The 22,836-nt window shown below is 49.4% G+C and overlaps 1 protein-coding gene across 2 annotated transcripts; it reads right to left on the bottom strand.

Moving 5' to 3' along the window:
• Positions 1–302: 302 nt before the first annotated feature.
• TUBGCP2 (tubulin gamma complex associated protein 2) lies at positions 303–22,791 on the bottom strand. 2 transcript variants are annotated; one of them, XM_027665600.1, is made up of 18 exons: positions 22,718–22,791; positions 21,491–21,654; positions 20,439–20,567; positions 19,974–20,150; positions 17,503–17,662; positions 16,303–16,510; positions 15,153–15,352; positions 14,011–14,200; positions 13,353–13,498; positions 12,558–12,738; positions 11,450–11,630; positions 11,080–11,252; positions 9,248–9,376; positions 8,657–8,777; positions 7,079–7,222; positions 6,409–6,537; positions 5,523–5,686; positions 303–623 (listed from the first exon to the last, which is right to left on the bottom strand). In XM_027665600.1, the coding sequence occupies exons 2-18, from the start codon at positions 21,638–21,640 to the stop codon at positions 518–520; spliced, it is 2,688 nt and encodes an 895-aa protein (XP_027521401.1). In that variant the 5' UTR covers positions 21,641–21,654; positions 22,718–22,791; the 3' UTR covers positions 303–517. The 2 variants fall into 2 exon arrangements, with proteins under 2 accessions (XP_027521401.1, XP_027521402.1); XM_027665601.1 differs by lacking the exon at positions 22,718–22,791 and adding an exon at positions 22,112–22,134 and having other exon boundaries at positions 518–623.
• Positions 22,792–22,836: the final 45 nt, after the last annotated feature.

Below are 22,836 nucleotides of genomic sequence, written 5' to 3'. Positions count from 1 at the left end.
TCCCTGGCACGTGTCTCTTCCAGCCTCTACCTCACCGGCTCCCAAATTGGCTCAGGCAATGTTTAGAGCTGCATGACTCTTGTTAAGGCTCCCTGAAACTCCTCTGCTGAGGGCTCAGCCCATACAATGTTTGGGTTGGAAAGGCCCTCAGAACTCATCCCATTCCAGCCCTGCCATGGGCAGGGACACCTTCCACTAGCCCAGGTTGCTCCAAGCCCCGTCCAACCTGGCCTTGGACACTTCCACGGATCCAGGGGCAGCCACAAAAACTTGCACCTTGTTTACAGACAAAATAACCCTGATTTTTTGTTGTTGTTGTTTAATTTATTTTACAACACACAGACACGTCATTGTACAACACAGTAAAAAAAAAAAAAAAAGACGACTTAACAAAAAGCCTGTCGGAAGAACAAGTTTCATTACACACATCTCAGGAGACCGAACGTTCCCCCGTGTCTCCGGGACAGCCCTCGGCTGGTTTCCAGCCGCCCCTGTGGATGCGGAGGGAGGTCCCGGCTCACTGGGCGGGCACGGCCAGGCGGGGCAGCAGCGGCGCTGCCTTCTGGCTGCGCTCGGCCGACATGTGCTCCAGGCGCTCCGTGTAGAACCCGTTGAAGTCCAACCTGGGAGACAGAACACACCAGAGGTGGAGGACGCTGTGGAGGAACCTCCCCGGGGTCCCCGCAGCGAGCTCCGGCCCTGCCCGCGCCGGGTGGGTCCGAGCGAGGCGGGATGTCTGTGCTGAGCTGCAGGTGCTGGTGACACCTCTGGTGTGCCTGGCCCTCCACAACAGGCTCAGTGTCACCTGTGCTTTACATCCCAAATACATCGGGAAGGAATAAACGCTCCCAGCCCCTCTCCGGAGCTGCAGCTCGACCTCCCAGCGCTGCTGCAGTGTCACCTGGGGACAAGGGGTGGAGTGAGGGCTCCTCAGTCCCAGCGCCTTCCCGGCCACTCCCCACCTCCCCTTAACACCAGAGTCACAGAATATCTGAGTGGGAAGGGACCCCCAAGGATCATCCAGTCCAGCTCCTGGCCCTGCACAGACACCCCAACAATCCCACCCTGTCCCTGAGGGCGTTGTCCAAACCCTCCTGGAGCTCTGGCAGCCTTGGGGCCGTGCCCACTGCCCTGGGGAGCCTGGTCAGTGCCAAATCAAGACCAGACCCCACCACCACTGGTACTAATTCCCACAGGAAACCCATGTATTATTCCCTGCAACCACCACATAATGCTGTGGTTTCCATCCCCACCACCTCCTTGCTAACACTGGCACGCTTCACACAGATCCACGATTCACCAAGACGAGCAAGAGGTTCTCGGCTACAACCACCAAGCGCTGCTGATACTTGTAAACACCTCTCCAGGACAGGCAATATCGGGGATACTGTAATCCTGTCTCCTTGATAATCCTAAGAGATGCCACAGAACCACCCATCCCCACACCTGCTGCGACCTTCCCAGGGCAGATCCCAAAACAACCACAGCATGTGCAGCTCTTACCCTCGTGTGCCCTGGGACACTGAATCAGTGCAAGCCTGTGAATCACACCAAAGTTACTCTCTCCATTTCTCAAATTAGGTTGCTCCAAAACCAACTGAATGGGCACAATATTTGAGTTTCATGTTGCTTAACAACCTCACACAAATGGCAACAAATTGTTCCTTGACATTTTTTGGTGCCTGCAGAAAACAGAGCCTCGACAGATGGAATTTATCTGTTGCTCTCTCCTGGTTGAAAAGCTTACATTGCTTTCGTCCTTCAGGAATTGTACCAGGGAAACCTGGCACTGAGGTGAGTGCACTGACCAAGTTTTGATTCAAACATAAGGTCAGGACTCAGCCTCATCACTGCTTTGAGGACCTGCTCCATTTCTAAAGCTGTTTTATTGGTGAATTGTAGATTTTTCTTGGCTTCCCTTTCAGCTGTTTTCAGGTTTTAATGATCTGTGATAACTATTTCTTAAGAATTTGCATGGTGCTGCCTCAAAATCTGCTTGCACCGCAGTTTCTTCCTCTGTAGCTGGAACTGGGGTTTGCATCACCTCACGTCCCAGTGACTTACTCTGAGCTCAGCTTCCTCCAAACTGGTGAAGGAAGGATGTCTGAAAACCGCACTGATGGTAAGATTTCTAAGAATGTGGACTTAATCCTTCTGACAAAGCCCCCTGTGCTCCAATTCATCTCCTTGTCACCCCTGGGATGTGAAGGAGTAGCTGGAGAGTTCCTGCAGTTGCCAACCCTCTGTCAGCACTGCTGCTGATGGAGCCACGGAACAGCTGGAGCTGTGCCAGGGCAGGGTCAGGTTGGATCTCAGGGAAAGGTTCTTCCCCCAGAGGGTGGTTGGCACTGACCAGGCTCCCCAGGGCAGTGGGCACAGCACCAAGGCTGCCAGAGCTCCAGGAGGGTTTGGATAATGCCCTCAGGGACAGGGTGGGATTGCTGGGGTGTCCTGGGCAGGGCCAGGAGTTGGACTGGATGATCCTTGGGGGTCCCTTCCAGCTCTGGATAGTCTATGATTCTGTGAGGCACCTGAGCAGGACTTGGGCACACCAGAGATCTGCAAGTCACCTGTGAGCTCTGAAGGAAACCCTCTGTATCTCCATCATCTGTTGTTTGAGGCCACAAACAAAATCAACAGTTGTGCCTCAGTTACTCAGTATTATAAACTGAATAAACATTAACCAGGATTGAATAAATGATGAGCAAGTACCACAATTGTGAATAAAGGGCTAATCTGTTATCTACCTGAAATGCTGACCATCACCCTCGAAAAGCACTCCTATAAAAAGGTTATAATTTATTAAAAAAGACTGGTATGTCTTATAAACTCTTCCATCTCTTTGTCAAATATGTTACTTCAGATGGCAACCGTCTCCGCTCTGGTTCTCGGGTTCCTGTTGCCATAGAGCCCAGGCCTGGAGCCAACAATCCCCACAGGCTCAATGAGAGCTGAATGTCACCCCTGGGCATCCACCGTGGGGCTTCCACTCCTGAAATCACTCCTGAGCAGGCTGCAGGGATGGAAAGACACATCCCATGTCCCATGGCCTGTTAACATCCACCACTCCCACCAAGGAAATGTTTGTCAGGAGAGGTCCAGCTGCCTCCAACGTCTTGGTGAAGACTGAAGTGGTTTCAGACAGTCCAAACTGGGATAGGGGGGGACTTGATAGTGATGACAGTGCTGATGGCATAGACTCAGTATTTCCTCAATGGAACTGAGGCATGGAAATAATGGGGGCAAAGGACCCAGACCTTCTTCTGAGCCACTGGATGCAGCTCACGTCATGTTCTCAATGTAACCCACTTGGTAACAGCACTTGGTTTCCTCAGAACCCCCTGAACCACCACACTTCTCCTTTTCCCTCAAGCAGGAAGTACTGCTTGCAAAACCCAACCTCTCCATATTTGGAAGAACTGGCTCCAGAGGTTTCCCAGCTCAGGAGTCACCCGTGAGCCACCTGAGTGTGACATAAAGGTGGAGGGCAGTCCCTGGCCATGGCAGCACAGCCAGGGCACAGAGCCAGGCTCCACAGTGCAGTACCAGCCTGTCCCACCCCTCTGGCAGGTGTGTGATGCTGACACGAGGCTCTTTTGTGACTAGGGCAGGTCATTTGGTCTTCAGCACCGTGCTGGCCATGACCTGTGCACCCTGAGCAGCTGGATCATGGAGGGAGTCGCCATCAAGATCTCCTGGACGGAGCACCACGAACAAGCCTGTCTGTCAGAACTTGTTCTGGCAGTGATGAAAATGCAAGTGTTGGATGAAGAAGGAGGCAGAGCTGGAGCACTGAGGAGGAGGAAATGTTCTTGCCTGGATGACTCAACTGCTTGTGGTCCCCACCCCTGAATCCAGCCCGACTCTGGATGCTCCTGTGACACCCAGGAGTGACAGCAGCCAGGGAAGAGTGAGAGCTTAATCCCTTCGGCCCTTTCCCACAGATGGATCCTGCCTGTGATCTACAACAGCCTGGTGATGATGAACAAGGATGCCCAGGCAGATGTGGGATGAAATGTTGGGAAGGCCTTGATAAGCTGCACCTGCACCTCCCAAAAGGATTTGAAGAGACTTGGCTGTCCTGGCTAGACTTGAAAGGAACAGCAATCACTTCTGCAGTTGGGGCCTGCACTCACAGCCACAAAAAACAAGCCTTGGAAAGCCTGGAAGTCTTTGAACAATTTCCAAGATGAGGAGGAGACTTCTGACTCTGGTCACTTCAGAGACAGAGTGAAGCAGAGTTTTTAGGGCTGTGGAGAAGCCCTAAGTTCCCATTTGCATCCACCCACAGGGGCAGCTCTGGAGCTGGGAAGCTCCTACCCTGACAGGGGGGTGGAAGCAGGAGAGCTCAGAGCACCAAGCAGCCCTGTGGCACTGCATTTCCTTTCAGATGCCTGTGAGTATCCTTAAATAAGGAATACAACCCTACGAGGAAGAAGCCAAGACATTCTCTGCAGTGCTGTGGGAGCTGGGGGGCTGGACTCTGCTCCTGGAAGCACAAAGGCAACAGTGATGACAGGGTCTAGTGCTCAGCCTTGGCCTCAGCCATGGCAACACCTCTCAGCTCGAGCAGGAGGCCAGGGGCTGTGTGAGTGTGTGGGAGTTGGCTGGACAAGAAGTTCTCAGAAGAAAAGGACAACTGGAAGAGCAGTTTCCCATGGGAATACTTCATCAAACAGTGTTTGCAAAGGTCAGTACCAGGATCCCTCGACAGCCCTGCCAGATGCTGTTAGAAAAGGACAAAGGCATGAGGAGGGGACAACAACCTCCTGAAAAAAACACTGCTGAAACCTTTTCTCTCTCTGCTTTCAGGGGTAACACATCTCAGCAGAGGTGTGAGGGTTATCAGCCAGCCATAAAAGATGGGCAGTGAACAGAACTTCCATGGTAATTTTATTGAAAACATGCAGGTTATAAACCCAGCAGCAAAACCTCCATCTCCTCTCTCTCTCTCTCATATCTTGTGTACCTGACTTTTAGGTATTTCCAGAGGAATTCTGATTTCCAAGAGGCTGCTTATTGAAAGAAATGCAGTATGTGAACTTAGAACTGCACTTTATGATCAAACTTTATGATCACTTTATGATCAAACCCCTGCACAGCTTTCTCATCACAGGATACTTATGCTGTATTCAGGAATCAGAGTATTCACTGTCTCTAGAGTGAGACAATCGACAATCCCCAGGAAAACTTACACTACATTTACAATATTAATATACAAATTTCACATAATTCAAAGGAATGTGTTTTGGTTTTTTTTTTTCAAGCTTTAGGTTGAAATTCAAAGCAGTGTACAATGATAGAATGGACTGGGTTGGAAGGGACCTTAAAGCTCATCTGTTTCCAACCCCCTGCCAGGGGCAGGGACACCTTCCACTAGACCATGTTGCTCAGAGCTCCCAAATATATATATTTCTTGTGCTTTCAGTGTTTTCATTGATGCACAGTTATAATCAGCGATTCCTGAGCTGAATTTGGGCCCCACAGGAGGGGAAGCTACAGACAGAAAAGGACTGCCTCACCTGTAGATGATGTTGAGCATGCTGTGCTCACAGTCATTGGTGCTGTAAACGCTCAGTTTGTCCAGCAGGTCCAGCAGGTGTGTGGAGAAATTGCTGTCAAACTTGTTGATGGTGGCTTCAAAGCCAGATGTGAGGTGGAGGTTGTCAGCATGCTCTGCTAAAAGCTGCAGAGACAAAGGCAGAGTGGCCCCATGTTGTTTGCTGATCTGCCATTGCCAAGGAGATACAATTATTCCCTCCTTTTCCTAACCTGCTCAGAATTACTGCCATGACACCTCCAAGACAGTTGCAGAGTTCTTAGTAGTTAAAATCCTTGCTGTGCACAGCCTGGGAGAACCCTGGACTAGATCCCAGTAGAGTTATCCACAAACAGACCCAGTAGAATTACCCACAAATATATGCTGCCACTGTTTATTTTCAAGCAGGAGGAAAAGACATTAAGCAGAAAGTGTGTGCTGCCCAAGACAGGCTGCAGAGCACACCAAGCACATCCTCTGGGCATCCAGGGACAGAAACATGGACAAGACAAATATCCCCAGGTATGAAGGCAATGGGCTGCAAAGAGCCCACCTGACACCCCAGCAGAGCTCTGGAAATCAGAGAGCTCTGGTGCTGCAGAAAGCCTCTCTGGGGGTACCCACTGCACAGTGAAAATACAACTAAGAACCTAAAAAACAGAGTAGGGACTGCTGTGGGAGACAGGCCCTCCAAAGCAGACTTTGAGATCACCACCAGTGCTCCAGCACCGCCCACAATTCCACAGAGACTGTGCTTTTGGGGTGCTCTGGGAACTAGGAAGGTCTGTCTGCAGGAGCTGGGGCACTATCCCGACCAGCCTGCCCCCCAGGCAGAGGGAAGGGCCCGGCCACCCCTCCCCATGTCCCACCTTGTTGGTCAGCTTCTTCTTGGCAGCCTCCTCGGCGCGCTCCTCCTCCGTGGGGGGGCCCAGCATGGTGCCGTGCTCCAGGGTGAGCCTTTCCAGCTCACTGTCCAGCTTCATGCTCTGGGTGAACCTCTGGCAAGGGCACAGGGGTGGGAAAATGGTTACAGCCCCTTCTTTCCACCGTGGCAAAGCAGGAGGCTCAGCTCTGCTCGCCCTGCAGCTGCTGGACTCCCAGGAAAGCCAGCTCTGAGGCTCAATTCATGATGGTGACACACAGATGTCCATAAACCCAAAGGAAGGTGGGCTTTTTTAAAGCCATGGGCTCCCTGGTGCTGGCCAGAATGTGCCCAGTCTCCATGAGTCCAACCACCTGACCCTGAAAAGAATGCCTCTACAGAGCCCTATATCTTACACCCCACGTTCTGCTGCAGGACTGGCTGGAGAGAGGGAATTCCACTCACATGATCTCAACATGGAAAAAGGAGAGCACAGGGAATTTTGTGGAGCAAGAGGCCACAGAAACCACTCGGGAGAGGGTGTGAGCCACCAGGCTCTAAAGCCTGCTGACACAGGGAACTGAGGCTCATCCACAGGCGCTGAGCACAGGAGGGGCTGGCAAAAGGGACTGTCCCAGCTGGCTGGCACCCAGAGCAGCTGGCAGGGCTGTACACACCTGCATGCAGTTTGTGAACATGACACAGACAGACATCAGCTTGGAGAAGATCTTGAGCAGCTCTGGGTTGGTCAGCATGCAGTCCTTCAGGCAGTTGTCCAGGAAGCTTGTGTGGTGGCTCAGGACATCGTCGATGTTGGATGCCTGTGACAGGACAGGACAGCAGTGACAAACCAAACCAGGGCTCATGTGCTGCACTCTCCCAAAGCTGTACCCCAGCACCCTGCCCTGACAGGGATCTCTCAGCCATGCTGGTGAGAAACTCCTCATGTACCTTCCAGAAACATCCTGAGACGGAGACTGAATCTGCATTATTGCCTTTGAAGGCTTTTAACCTTTGATTTGTCACATCACCTCCTCAACCAAATTGTGCTTTCCTTAATCACCCAAACCCTCCACTGGAAAGGACAGAGTTATCTGCTTTATGCCATGCACTTCCTTTGCTTTTAAATGTGCCTGTCATGCCCACTCCCACCTTCACAATCTCAGTGAAAATAAGTGGAAAAGAGAAAAACAAATCAAAGAACCTTAAATGTCAATAAACATATAAGGCTTAAAACATACAGGTTATTCAGAAATGTGCTTCAGGAGCCAATAAGGAACTGGGACATGCAGTGCTGCAAGGACTTTGTAAGATTTTTGTCCAGCTCTGCTACTTCAATGGGCTGTTTCAGTCTTGAGTTTTAAATGACAGACTAAACCCCCCCTCTCACTCTGTACAATTATGGGACGTCCCGAAGCTCAGAACAACTTCTCATTCCTGGTTTCAGACAGGCAGGTGGGACATGAGATGGGAATGTGTTCTTCTCCAAGATACAATAAAGGCATCTTGCATGCCCCTCATGAGATAAAACCTGATTCTTGCAGTTTTTTGTTAATTAACTTCTGGGGAAGTTACTCGGAGCAGTGAACCTGAAATATTCTGTAACACACCTGGAAAATCCCACAGCTCAGGACATCACATCTCTGTGAAAGGAACCCAAATGATGCCTTGCCCAGATCCCCTCTCAACGGGCATAAGTGAGCTCAACTCAACAGGGAAGTGAGCTGAGCCTCTCCCAGATGCCACTGCAGTGGAGAAGTGCTCCAGCCTTGCCCACCTGCAGTGGGAACAGACATGTGGAATAGCCACCTGAATCAGGAAGGCCCTGTTTAATACTGGACAGTCCTAACATCCCAGTTCTTGGCAGCTGCATGGAAGAGAAAGCACAGACTCCATTTTTAAGAGCACTGTAAGTCAGCCAAGGAATCAGCTGGAGATGCTTGGACTGGATTATGATCTTTGCACTCTGCATCCTTCTTGCTTTTCCACAGTTCTCTTTCTTGCGTGTATGGGAATGATCAGCAGAACAGCCTTTACATAAGAGGGTGCAGGGTGTGAGCTGGGCAGAGACAGGAGGATGCAGCACAGGGAAGGAGTATATGACATAAAGCAGAAAGGTGATGCAGAACAGCAGCACTACAAGTGCCTCCAACAAAACCAACAGACTCCTGCAGTAACTGGGACTAGGTATTTTTTTTCCTATATTAAATTTGCCAAGACCCCCATTCCAACTTCCCTCAAGCACTCACACTCACCAGCTTCAGGTTCTTCTCAAGAATGTGCCATGTTGGCTCCATCACTTCAAACATCATGTAATACTGGATATTCTGCACAAAATTCAGCATCCGCTGCCGCAGTGTGAAAGCACCAGCAAACCTAGGGGAGAAATCACACCCACACAGCTCAGAGCTAGCAAATGCCACCAAGAACTATCACCAGGCTTCCACAGCGAAGCAGAGCTAAATATTTCTGTCCTAGCAAATTCCCTGCTGCAGTGTGAGAGGGATTATAAAGCCAATGCAAACCATCTCTGATTACTTTCCACGCATCCCAATGGTTTTCCCTCAATTACCAGAGTCAGAGTTTTGAACCTGTTGTAGAATGGACAATGACTTTGAATATTTGCCTACATTCAACTAAAATTTTAATATTAAATATTAAAGTAATTTTACTAGTGTAACTATTGAATGAAACCTAAAATGTTATAATTTGAGCTCTCCTAGACTGTAAAACATTTGTAAATATCTTTTTCGTGTCAGTATTATCTGAGCCATGTCATGATGTATCTAAACAGCAAGCAGGAAACCCAAAACTGATCCAGCTGAGAAAAAAGAAAAAGGCCATACCACTTAGCTGAATGCAGGGAGAATTGCTTGGCTGTCTTATTGCTGATCCACACGTTGCACAACTGCCTTTCCACATGTTTGCAATAGAACATGTGTCTGAAAAGCATCTGGTACCTTGTCAGTGCTTTCCTGGAAAGAAAGCAGAAACCCATCCAGTTCTTGATTGACAGACTAAGCTGTGAAGGCTGAGGGCTGCTCAAAGGTAAAGAGACCCTACACAATATGTTCCTCACGCCCTCAGACGCACACAAATCGCACTGAAACAATCTGAACCAAAGGGAAAAAGAACCACATTTGTAACCATCCCAAAGAATTTCTCTCCAAGGAGTCCCTCCCCCGTATTTCCTGCCAGTGGGTACATCACCAGCCTCCTTCAACCCCCTCGAGCTCCACGCACAGAGGTCACTCACAGAGGGGGGAGTGAGGGCTGAAAGCCCATGGTCTTGTACCCACTTGCTAAGGCTGCTGTGATCACCCAATAATTCACCAGGATTTTCCACAGAAAGGGAGGAAAAGCGGTAACCAAGCTACAGGCAGCATTACCCCAGCAGCAATGCACTGTCACAAGCAGATGGGGCTGCTTATTTATAGCTCCAGGGACTGGATTCGGGTCTGTGCTCAGACACTTGAGCGTAGGTGTCTGCACAGCTCCAGTCAGTACAGTTCAGGAAACCTCACCAAATCCTATTTTCACTTCCACAGCTCCCATCAGAGCTAACACACTCCACTGGAAAGAAAGAGACGCAATTCCCAAAGCATCACGTCGCTAGAAAAAGCGATCCCGCTGAATTTTTAGAGGGGAAATTAAGGGACCAACTCATTGGTGGCATTTAGCAATTCGACATCTGTCACCTCACCCTGTTCATGCAACGCTGCTTGTCCCACAGCAATGGGTCTGCCAGGGTTTCTCCAGGCAAACAAGAGGCATATCCCTGTGGAAAAACGAACCATTCCCTCACAACTCCATTAAATGCAAAATAGTTTGCTATCAATCCCCTACCAGCAGCCTGTACCCCTCCAGTTTGCAACCAAGGGATACCAGAAAGTGCATTTTTCTTCTGCTCTCCAGGTTTGAGGAATGTTTGATTCTTGCATGGAAACCCCCTTGTGAGAGTTCCTATTCTCATGGAAGATACTTCAGAAAGCCAAGGGCACATGAAATCTGGGTGACCAGTCACAGTTGAAACCAAGGACCAGGCTGGGAAAGCATCCCTAAGAGAACTGGGATTGTTCAGCCTAAAGAAGAGAAGCTTTGGGGTGACCTAATTGTGGCCTTCCAGGGCCTGAAGGGAACCTGCAGGAAACATGGAGAGAGACTTTTTACAAGGGCCTGGAGTGACAGGACAAGGGGGAATGGCTTCAAAACCAAAGAGAGGAGGTTTAGATGGGATATTGGGAAGAAATTGTTCCCTGTGAGGGTGGGGAGGCCCTGGCACAGGTTGCCCTGGAAGTGTCTAAGGCCGGACTGGATGGGGATTGGAGCAACCCGGGGTAGAGGAAGGTGTCCCTGCCCATGGCAGGGGGTGGAACACGATGAGCTTTAGGATCCCTTCCAACTCAAACCATTCCATGATTCTCTGATCTATGTCTTCCCACCACTTCAAGTGAAGATCTGACTTCCCAAGCATGCCTCAGACACGGGGCTCTACTGAAGAGACAACCCATTATACAGAGTTATACAAATGGGACAAGCAGGGCTCAGCAACTCCAAAGCATTCCTTACTCATCAGCAACTTATAACACCACTTTAAATAGACAGGATTTCCAGTATCTGCCATGTGGAAACATGCTTCAACCCCATGCCTTTTTCCTTCAATGGGTTGTCACCTTACCTGTTTATGATAAGGGACAGAGGCCACTTAACGATGTAGTCAAAGGAAAATGCTTCCAGGCCGCTGAGGGTGAGCTCTGTGGGGTCTGCACTGATGATGGCCTTCTCCTGCTTGGTTTCTATGGCCAGCACTCTCAAGAGCTGCGTGATGAGGTCATGGGGCATCAGGTCAATCTATAAGGGAAGAGCAGGAAAAAAAATGAACCCACAGGTTATTCACAACTACCGTGTAGCATGTACAGAGTGCACGTGATCCCAGTGACACCCCAGTCACCACGCCAACCTGGGAAGCAGCACGTTCTCACAGGCACACAGATCCTCCCAAATCGTGGCAGGCCTTCTTGCTAAATTCTGCTTCCATCCATTCTTACCTTTAAATCATCCTTGAAAGGGTCTGTGTTGGCTGTGCTCATCCTCAGGGCTAATTCCAGCAGGGCCTCCAGCCTTGTAGTTATGATGTCGTCTACGGGCTTCTTAAGCTCCTCTTCTGTGAGATCCATGAAGTGAACAAAAAAGTCCCCTTGATCCATCAGGAAATAGTGTTTTATAGATCTGCTCAAGAAAATGAAGGGACAATTGATTATTTTTTTTTAAAGCCCAGGTTAATCCATATCAAACCCTAAGGAACAAAAGCAATCGATTCAACCAGGCTGCTGGGTTGGATCACAGAATGTTCCTCTTCCTAGAGAACACACAGCCATAAATAACCAGTTTGAAGACTAGTCTTTTATGGATGTCTCCCCCTCCCTAACCCTTCAGTCACAACACTTTTGTGCAGTCAGATCAGGGCTGCTGCTGTTCTTTTTCTACCTCGAAAAATGCACCTCAGAAAAAAACCCTATGTATGCAACACATTGCTGGGCACAGGCTGAACAAATCCCAAATCTCCATGGTGTGTACATCCTGCTGAGGGGCAGCAACCAGTTCAGAGCAGAATCTTGGACTCCTCTCAGTGAACAAGTATCTGTGCAGATTTTAAGTCCAGCAGACTATTGTTACAATAGGACGCACAAACTTTGAATTTTCACGTGGCACCAGAGAGGGTTAACTGCACTGGGCCTGGAACTTGGAGATAGCTCTGAGGTGAGTCTGAGGATTAACCCAGAGCCTGGCCAGAGATCACATATGATAACTGCAGGCTTTGGAGCAAAAATAGGACCCTCACAGCCTTAACACAATGTGGATGCAGACTCCTGATCTAACTGGGCTAGACAAAGCCCTGACCTAGTTTTGAAAGCAGCCTTCCAAGGAATTTGGACCAGAGACCCCCAGACATCCTCTCCACTCAACATTCCTATGATTTTAGCCTTCTCTTTTTTCCTCTCTTCAGGTAAAAACCCCCAATCTTATTTTTTAGGTCAAACTCTAACAGAATTAGAGAGAACAAACTGATAATATCCCAAGAGAAGAGGGGTAACTACGAAGTGTCCCCTGTAAGAAGCAAACTATTTACCATGCATTTAGTAAGATAAATCAAACCTTAGGTGAGCCACCAGCTCTTTCTCCTCCATCAGGAAGTCCAGGAGAACTTTGCTAGCATAGTTATATGCTTTTTCTATTTGTTCCACATAGGCTCTCTCTTTCAAAGTATAGATGACCTCCTTGGCCACAGGGCAGGTAACATCTCGCCCACACTCCCTCACAACATTTAAATATTTCCCTAAAAAGAAAAGCAAGAATGACCCATATTCATCCCCACTGTGCAGCCAACAGGGAAACTTCCACACCACCACCTTCAAGACATGCTGCAAAATGTTTACACCCAGTTCTACTGGGAAAGATTTACACACCTTTCAAAAGATGACGCAGAACTTTAAACTAGGCACCTGGCATCACATTTAAGGAGACTGAGGAATGGTTTTGTTTCCCAGTGGCGACAAAACATCTCTGCAGATGGCCTGAAACTTTGCAGATGTGGTGCTGCTCTTCAGAGGGGTTTGTACTTACGGACAGTGGTGGCCACCAGGTTGCTTGTTTCATTTAACCCCCCAAATTAGAACTCAGGTGGCCAAACCTCAGCTGCCCAGCTCCATCTAGCTGGAGAACCCTCCCCACAAAACAGCAGCGAGACAGACAGCTCCCCTTGCTGCTGGACTCCTTCCCATGCCTTGTTTCATTTATAGGATTTGGTGTTCTTTTTAAATCTGACCCTTCTGTTCCTCCAAATTCAGAGGGCAACGCCATAAACTGGCCAGGCCTGATGACGTTTCTGTCACCTTCACACAAAGGCATGTCTCCAGATTCCTCTCACATCACAAGTGCACCTGCACCTACCCGTGCTCAGGATTTTGTCAGCCATTTTCTGCAGGAATGAGGGAATCTGCTGCTGAACAACAGTGTATCTTTGATCCCAATACTTGTCATTATAGTCCTCCTGAATCTTCTCCTTCTGCAGCTCATGTTCCTCCACCATGAACTCACTGGACAGAAAGCAGAGGTTTAGAAGCAGGAAGTGGTACAATGAGGATTACTTTTTTCCCCCTGTAAACTGGTAATATGGGCTATCAGCAACAAGGTCTCATGAGAACACATGCCAGTCAAGAGCTGAAACCAGTCTGTATTTCAAGCAAGAGAAGCATTAGGCAGTGTCTCTGCTAATCTGCAATCAATTACAACAGAAGCAGAATTTTATAGGGTTCACAAACCACATTTAAACATTGTCTGGTTGTCAATGCAGAGGAAGCTGCCTTTGTCTGCCTTAATTAATTCAGGCATTAGTTTAAGGCATTATTTCAGCTATTTTAACCTGAGCTTTGCCCCCGCTTTGGATTCAGAAATGCAGCAAAAACTATTAAACACAGAGAAATGCTTCAAATGATTCTACAAAAGCCCAAAAAACTTGTTCCAGGCCCCCAGGCTATGCAGATTCGACAGAGAAGATCAGTGTTTCTTAGCTGTTGCATTTCATTTTCATCCCTTAACTGTTCTTTACCTGTAGGGATCATTGATGATGCCTCGATATATCCACTTCTCCAGGATTTCAAAATAAGGCACACTGGCTGCCTTGGTTAAATACAGGCACAGCTCCTGGGCCTGGCTGTCCCCTGTGTAATTGAAAGTCTTGTCATGGAGTAGGCTCAGGGTGGATCCTCCCATACACTCACCCTTATCCACAGAAGTAGCTGGAATTTAAAAATGTAGATATAAGGCACTTACATCCTGAAATGTCCTGAAAAAAAACCCCAAATGGTCCCCAGACTAAAAAACCCTCCAGGGCAGGAGAACTGAACTCAGGCAGACACAAGACATACTGTGGCTTAGAGACCAAAAACCTCTCATGCTGAGGGGACCATGGGTAGAGATCCACTTCCCAGGTGGGGATGGAAGAAACACACACTCCAGTGACCCCAAACCCCTGTAATCTTAAGAGCCTTGGCTACAACACTGCCATGCACATGACTCAAACACCAGGATTTAGGGAGGTTATTAGGGAAATCTGAACAAATATTTAGGTCCAGATAAATTCTCTGGGCTGAGTAATGTACAAGTATTCTCACATCTGTGACCAACAACATCATGCAATGGCACAGTCCAGGACTGGACAATACCAAAAGGGCAAAAGGTACAAGAAGGGCAATTCCAGTTGGAGAAACAGAGAGAAATGTTCACAAAGAGGGTGATGATGTCATGGGAAAGGGCCCAGAGTGGCGGGGGATTGTCCAGACTTGCCTGGACGTGGCCCTGAACAACCTGCTGTGGCTGTAAGCAAGGAGCTGGACCGGGAACTTCCAGGGATCACTTCTGGTGGAACCAGTGTGTGGTTATACACCCACACAACAGCTGGAGAGGGGTTTGGAAAGAAGCTGAGCAAAGACAGCAGTGGTGGACACAGCTGATGGGAAGGGCATGGGCTGTGAAGGTAAAGGACGTGGACATGCCTCTTGACAGCTCCAAAGGGCAGGTTGGGCCCTAGAGCTCTCCAAAAACAGAGCAGTGCCCTGACAAGTACAACTCCCCTTGGCTTTCTCATTTAATAAAACAGAAAATTAAAATGAGGCATGCCCTGCCTGTATTGCTGCTCTGCACAGGTCTCAGAAGCTGTCAAAATGTAACGACTGTATTTTGGGAGTTTACCAAGTGAAGCCAGAATCTCCAGGGTCCTCATTGTGGGTTGGATATAAAACCACAGTTTCTGCAGTGACAGAAGTCCTTGTCTCTGAAGGTGTTCCAGCTGGGTAATTAGGATCATGTATTCCTTGATTAGAGTCCTCATGGCAGCAGCCAGAGCATGATTCACCTGTCCATACTCAAAGGAAGACTTCTCCTCTATAAACCTGTAAAAAGCAAAACAGAAACTCTTTCAGGCAAGGCAACTTCTACCATTTTCAGGGATTTTACCTTCAGGACACTGTACAAGAACACAAGTGTGCTGGAAAACGCACTGGTCTTCAGCTTGAGTCTCTCTGTTTCCTGGTAGGAAAGGGGAATACACTAGTACACTTCCTAGTAGGGAAAGTTGTGGGAAGATGTCTCCTCTCCAATTGCAGGGGAACTAAAATCATTTGCAAAACCACTGTGTAGAAAGAGAGAGGCAGGATTTTCAAGGTGATTGTCTTTGCATAAGCAACAGATCAGAGGCCAGGAAAAGATCTCAAGAGGCAGGAATGTGTGGGGAAAGCACTGGTGCTGGATTCTGACACCACATGGCACAGCAGGGATTCATCTGACCAGATTTAGATGGCTCCAGACATGTTAGTGCAGAGAGACAGATGCCTCTGAACACAAGTCATATCATCTGGAAGGAGATGTGTAGAAGAGGTTGGATGAATCACATCCTAAAAATGCTTCTTTTTTCTTGGCACCTTATGCCAAGACCTTTCAACAATTACTTCAGGTATCTATGAGAACAGTAGGTTCTCCTGCTCAGAATCACACAGAAGTTGTCTAGTCCTGGAAGTCCAGAGGAGAGCAAAAAGCAGGAAACATGGAGAAATTCATAGGAAGAGACAAACCAGAGTAGTTGAACAGATCCTAATTGCACTTGGCCTGAATTTACAAGGTCAAGTCTGGAAAAAAACAAAGGTGTGTGAATGAAAAAGCAAACTGGCAGCACGAAGGAAAAATCCAGCAAAAGCAAATGTAGCTAAAACCCACCCAAATAAATTGTCACTCATCTCATATCCCCAGGGGTTTAAATTAAGCCTGAAAGTTAACAGCTGTAGTGTGACAGATTCCTTATGCTCAAAGGAGAACCTCCTGCTCTGACAGAAAACAGCTTGGGTACCTGGTGACAGCAGAGTAACTTGCTGCCACAGGAAGAATCCTGGTCACCAGCTCCTTGATGGACAAGTCCAAGTTGGGATCGACTGAGAAGGCTCTGTTCTGCCTGCCCACAAGAGGCTGTGCTGTGATGTACCTCCCATCCACACCAATCAGAACATACAGCAAGTCCTCCACAATCATGGATTCCTGGGAAGCCAGTGGCAAGGTACCTGTTTCCAAAGAGAGGACGGAAAAGGGACACAGTCAGGATGTGCCAACCTGGTCATCCACTCATTTCAGTCTCATACCTGAAGCTTGGAAGGGACACACACCCCCAAAGAGAGCAAAGGGACATCACACAAAGCCATATCAGGATGTAGAGAAATAAAACTTGAGTTGGGGTCGACTCCAAGATGATCTACCTTGCTTTCCTGGAAAACAATCCTCTGCTCATTCATACCCAAAGCAACCCAAGCAGACAGGGCTACACATCCAACACCTGTGGCCAAGAGAACATCACCTGCAGCTCAGGCTGCTGATCCTTCCACCCTAAAGGGCTCAGTTATACTGAAACCAAGGAGTTCCATTCTCATCAACAACTTCCCAGAGCTCCCCTCCACTGAAAGACTCAAATGTCAAGAAACCAGCTCAAATACAGACACAAAGAAATGCCAGCCCAGCAAAAGCTGCAGGTGAGCTACAAACTGTGGAGTCTCTGAATGGTGCAGTCAACTAAAAACCAGCTGTAAGAAGCATAAAGGACCCAAGTCCTTTAATATACATATATATAATCAAGTGCATCAGAAGATCAGGGAGCAGAGTGGCTCCAACTACAGCAAAGCTTATCTCACGAAACAAGGCAACTATCAGGGATGTTATTACAGTCTTAGGAGTTTTGTGGATTGATGAATACTCCCTTGTCAGGCACAGCTACAGCATTTTCAGCTGAGAATACAGATGTGATGTTCCTACAGTTGGATTTTATGGAGGCTGTGACTCGAGAGAAAAAGGATTAGATCCCACGGAGTGGGAATTCAGCACAGGGTAAACACTATGAACAAAATAAGTTTGGGTTAATATTTGGGGTTTCTTGAACCTGCTCTTCACCTGAAGAGTGCAAGGAGCCAGGTTTTGCTTTCATCCTGAGTGTGAACATCTGAACAGCTTCTGAATGAGTACAAACCACCACAAGCCAGTGCAATTTTCTCTGTGTATCACGTACCTATTGGTACTGTTGTGTCAGTGCTTAAACCGGTGCCAATTAAGAAATCTCCAAGAAGTGCAGGTCGCTCATACACCCAGGATGGAAACACTGGAATGGGCTGACCAGAATTCTTCTTGTTCTGCTTTTCCCGGAGGATTTTTCGTGTCAGCTCAAGAGGCTGTTGGAAAAAGAAAGAAGGAGAAAGAAGGGAAACAAACCCCCAGGAGACATTCAGAAGGCCAAGAAATTTTTAATTTCAAGCAGAAATTGACTGTAAACTGATGGACTTGAGAACATAAAGTACAATAGCTGCTGTTTCAGTAGCCCAGTGCAGGGTTTAGTTTGCCAGTGCCATTTAGTCTAGTGGTCTCAGTGCTGCAGAGGTGATTTTTTTAATACATTTGGCCTTTTCACCAGGAGGTACATCAAATAATGCCTGCCCACACCCCTCCCCACCAGCCTGGGTGCAAGGGCACACACAGGGGAGCAGGATGGGGACATGCACAACCACCAGGCAGTGGTTACAGGAGAGCAGCAAACTCCTTCCAGAAGCAGTAAGCACAAACATCCTATTCCAGGGGCAATGAACACCTCTGAACTCAGTGCCAAATGCAACCCAGACAATCCACCCACAGAGAAAATGATGGAGTTTTTCACTCTCAGTAGGAGTCAGTGAAGGAAGTGAGCTCTTAAAGACTGAAACACTTTCCACCCCCAGCTCTGGGTCTCTGACACTAAAATAAATGGAGTGCAAGACCAATTATCAGCTGGAGAGGCTTGTGAGATGCACAGCCTACATGAACACTTAGAGCCCCAAGAGCACAAACACAGGGCTTACAAAGGCCATTTCCTAAACTCCACAAATGTGTGTGTGTAATGGGATATGCACAGGCTCCATTTATTTTCCTACTTACACCCTGTGTGGGTGATCTGCTGGAAGGACCCCAATTTCCTCTACTCCCCTAACAGAAACAGGACTTGTATCTGGAGAAATATGAAGTTTGGGTTGGGAGGGACCCCTTCTCCCAGGCAACAAGAGATAGGACAACGGAAAACAGCCTCAAGCTGTGGCATGGGAGGTTTAGGCTGGATATCAGGAAGAATTTCTTCACTGAAAGAGTGGTTAACCATTGAAACAGGCTCCCCAGGGAAATGGTGGTGTCACCACCTCTGGAAGTGTTCAAAAAATGAGCAGATGTGGCACCTGGGGACATGGTTTAGTGGGCACGGTGGTATTCAGTGGTAGGGCACCTCTGCTGCAGTTCAACCTGCTCTAGTGTGACTTTGTTAACTGGCAGAGTTGACACAGTTTTGGCTACAAAGGACAGAGCTGCCTGAAAGGGAACACCTCACTTCTCCCACCTTGATGATCCCTGGACCAAAACTGGTCCAAGCAGTAACTCCAGTCACTGAATGACCTCTCTGACAGTGCCAAGTAATCCCAGGGCAGGTGGCACAGCACTTGTGGCACAGGTGACACAGCACGTGGGGTATGAATCACCTTCTCCCTGCAACCTGAAATTTAGGTCCTTGCCTTCATGGGCTGGATAAAACTCCCAGGGACTGGAAACACGGCCCCCAGGTGGCACTTCAGTGCCCATGGGACAGGGTGGCAGTTTGCCACTGTCATGTTGATGAACCTGCATCTGACATCTTAAGCACTGACATCCACTGAGGTAGAGAAAGAACCCATCTCTGTGCTCAGCAAATGTCCTCCAGCTCCCTTTGTGATCCTCACAGACTGGAGATCTTCCCATGGCAGTGGCTGAGCAGATCTCCTTCCAAGGAATGCCCTCCTGCCCAAGTCCTTAATAACTCAATAGCCCTGAGCCCAACAAGGCCTTTTAGCAGAGTTTCGGCTCTTAAAGTCTCAAAAAGTATGAATGGAGCAGCAGAGAGGCACAAATGTTTTCAGCTGGCTTGCACTGACACTTCAATCCCTCTGGCTGGGACCCACACATGCCAGAGAACACCACTTCCAGAGCTCCCAGGAAGGATGGGGACACACCACAAGGCTGCTGAGCTCCTGAGCAAACACTGCCACGGGCAGAAAAGGGAATGTCAGCACAGCTTAAAGCTGAAATGGGACAATGGAATTCCATTAACCCCAACCAGTCAGAACTGTCGAGGCCTAAACGTGACTGACCTTAGAATCACAGGATGGTTTGGGGTGGAAGGAACCTTCAAGACCACCTGGTTCCACAGCTGCCATGGGCAGGGACACCTCCCACTAGCCCAGGTTGCTCCAACCTGGCGTTGGACACTTCCAGGGATCCAGGGGCAGCCACAGTTCCCGTGGGCAACCTGTGCCAGGGCCTCCCCACCCTCACAGGGAAGAGTTTAACTATGAATTTAAACTTTAAGAACTTGACCTTAACTGACTGAAATAGAAAAAGGCCACTTTTTATTAAGAACAGCACCAAGATTTAATCTGATCTGACTAATTAAAAGGAAGATTTTGTGCCCAAAGCTTGGGAAGAGCTCAGTACCTGCTGTGCACTGGAGCTGGCTGTGACACTGCCCAGCTGCTTCCGCAGCTCCTCGAGCTCCTGCAGGGAGATCTTGGAAGTAGATGAGGGGATGGAAAAATTCGTGGTGCTGCTGGTTGCTGCATTTGCTGCGAGTTCTGCCCTTTCTTTAGCATTTTGTTGCAGATAGTGGAGTGTCTGTACATACACAAAACAGAGATAAGATTTTGTGAGTGCTGGACAGCACACACTAAGGCAAAAACCATATGACCATAAGCTTGTTGTGCTGAATCCGACCACAGATCTCTCTGTCCCAGTTTTCCACGGATTATATCAAGAGGAGTGTAATTCTCAGTAGTGCTTTAATAACTCAGTAAATGCTAGAACTGGTTATTTGTTGATTTTTATGGATTTCACCATCAGTTGTGCTCAAAATCATTGCATTGCTGCTACTGTTCAACACCCATTTCCAAAGGAAACACCAACCTCTTTGTCTTCAGTGAGTTTTGACAGCAGATAAACTAAAGAATCCAGATGCCTTGTGTTTTTAGACTTCAGCTCATCGTATTTCTTTAAAAAATCTTCAGGAGTTCGAGTAAACTCTGCTATTTTTACCTGTAAAACACATTACTATCAGTGAGAAGTAAATTAAATTGAATTAGAGCAAACATGCAGCTCAGGCTACACAGATATGAACTTTCAGAGTTAGCAATTTTCTAGCACTTAAAGCTTGACTGGCGGATGGCTTTTAAAAGCAACAATAAAAAGCAGTATTATGGCCATAAAAGTATGCCTGGTCATGAGGGAGTTGTAGAGAGTGAGAAGGTCTCCCCTGAGCCTCCTCCTCTCCAGGCTGAGCCCCTGCAGCTCCCTCAGCTGCTCCTCACAGCACTTGTGCTTCAGACCCTTCCCCAGCCTTGCTGCCCTTCTTTGGACACTCTCCAGCCCCTCCACGTCCCTCCTGAGCTGAGGGCCCAGAACTGGACACAGCACTCCAGGGCTGGCCTCACCAGTGCCCAGTCCAGGGGAAGAATCACTGCCCTGGTCCTGCTGCCACACTGTTCCTGATCCAAGTCAGGATCCATCGGCCTTCTTGGCCACCTGGGCACACTCTGGCTCCTGTTCAGCTCCTGTCACCAGCCCTCCCAGCTCCCTTTCTCTCCAGTCACTCTGTCCCAGCCCGTGGGGCTGCCGGGGGTTGTTGTGGCCAAAGTGCAGGACCCGGCACTTGGCCTGGTTGAACCTCATCCCGTTGGATTCAGCCCAACTCTCCAGCCTGTCCAGGTCCTTCTGCAGAGCCCTCCTGCCCTCCAGCAGCTTGACACTCCCCCCCAGTGTGGTGACATCTGCAAATCTGCTGATGGTGGACTCGACCCCCTTACCCAGATCACCAATAACGATATCAAACAGATATTCCCGACAGTCTTCCCGCTGCACACCCGTAACTGCGATTCCAGATGAGATCACCCTGGAGGGGGGGTTTCTTTTCCTGCTGGATGACCCATTATGCCCAGAGAGAGCCGGGAGGGGGTGCTGACCTTGGCACTGTGGGCAGACACGGTGGTGGTGACGTAGGGCGTGCGGTTCTTCTGCAGCAGGTCGATGTAGACCTCGGCGCCCTCCCCGCCGTGCACCCGCAGCAGGCTCAGCAGCTCGTTCACATCGTGGTGGATCCTGAACTCGTTCATGCTCCCTCCTCGGCCTGTGGGACACGGGGAAAAGCAGGGAGTTGTCCTTTTGTTGTACAAGCTGAATGAAAACACGGCTGGCGCACGTGATGCTTCCAGCGTGGAGATGTTTGGCTGGGATAAGGGAATGCGCCCAGAGGAAGCAAATGAAACCTTGTGGGGCCTGATTTAGCTACACTGGCACAAACCCCACCTCAAACAGGGGTGGGCCAGCAGAGGGATTTTCCACCTGCAAAGGGAAGCCCCGTTCGTGTCCTGACAGCTGGCACTGCTGCTTTCAGCAGCACGGCCACGCTGCTGCTCCTGAACTCACTGAGAAGCAGTTTTTCCCCCATTTAGCATCTTTATATTCCACTGCCCACTTTATTACGACCAAGCATCAAATTCTGCAGAGTTACTTAAATGAGAGTCTGAACGAGGCATCACGACAACAACCGAGGAGTTTAATGCAACACCCTGCACAGACTGTATCAGGCAGACACAGTGTAGATCCATGGATCAGGCACACGGACACACTCTTGGTTTGCCAAGGTCAGGGCACTGTTTAGGCTGGAATGGCTGCGGGTGCGGCGCTGGGAGCGGGATCGCGCCGGGCGGGTCCCGCTGCATCCCACGGCGGATCGCCCGGAGCGGCCCCCGGGTAGCGCCTCAGCCCCGGCCCGCTTCATATCCCATTCCGTCCCGCTCCATCCCGACCCGCTCCTCTCCAACCCGTCCCGTCCCGCCCCATACCCCATCTCTCCCATATCCCATCCCGTTCCGCTCCATCCCGTCCCGTTCCTCTCCATCCCCCCCGTCCATCTCCATCCCGTCCCGCCCCACTCCACACACCATTCTGTCCCGCTTCATCCCGTCCTGCCCCGCTCCATACACCCATTCTGTCCCGCTTCATCCCGTCCCGTCCCATATCCCATCTCTCCCATATCCCATTCCGTCCCGCTCTATCCCGTCCCGTCCCGTCCCGCTCCGTCCCGTCCCGCTCCATCCCGTCCCGCTGCATATCCCATTCCGTCCCGCCCCATATCCTATCCTATGCTATGCCAGTCCCAATCCCATCCCATCCCATCCCATCCCTACCTGTCCCGCCCGGAAGTGCCGCCGCGGGCGCCGGGAAGCGCGTCCCTGGCGTTGCGCACGCGCAGTGCCCGCGGTGTCGCCGCTCCGCGCCCCCCCGCGCACGCGCAGTGCCCGCCCCG

The sequence above is a fragment of the Corapipo altera genome, unplaced genomic scaffold (assembly GCF_003945725.1).
Source record: "Corapipo altera isolate COAL_440 unplaced genomic scaffold, ASM394572v1 161, whole genome shotgun sequence".
NCBI lineage: Eukaryota > Metazoa > Chordata > Aves > Passeriformes > Pipridae > Corapipo > Corapipo altera.
Note: the sequence above shows the minus strand (reverse complement) of the source record. Positions and strands in the feature narration are given on the sequence as shown.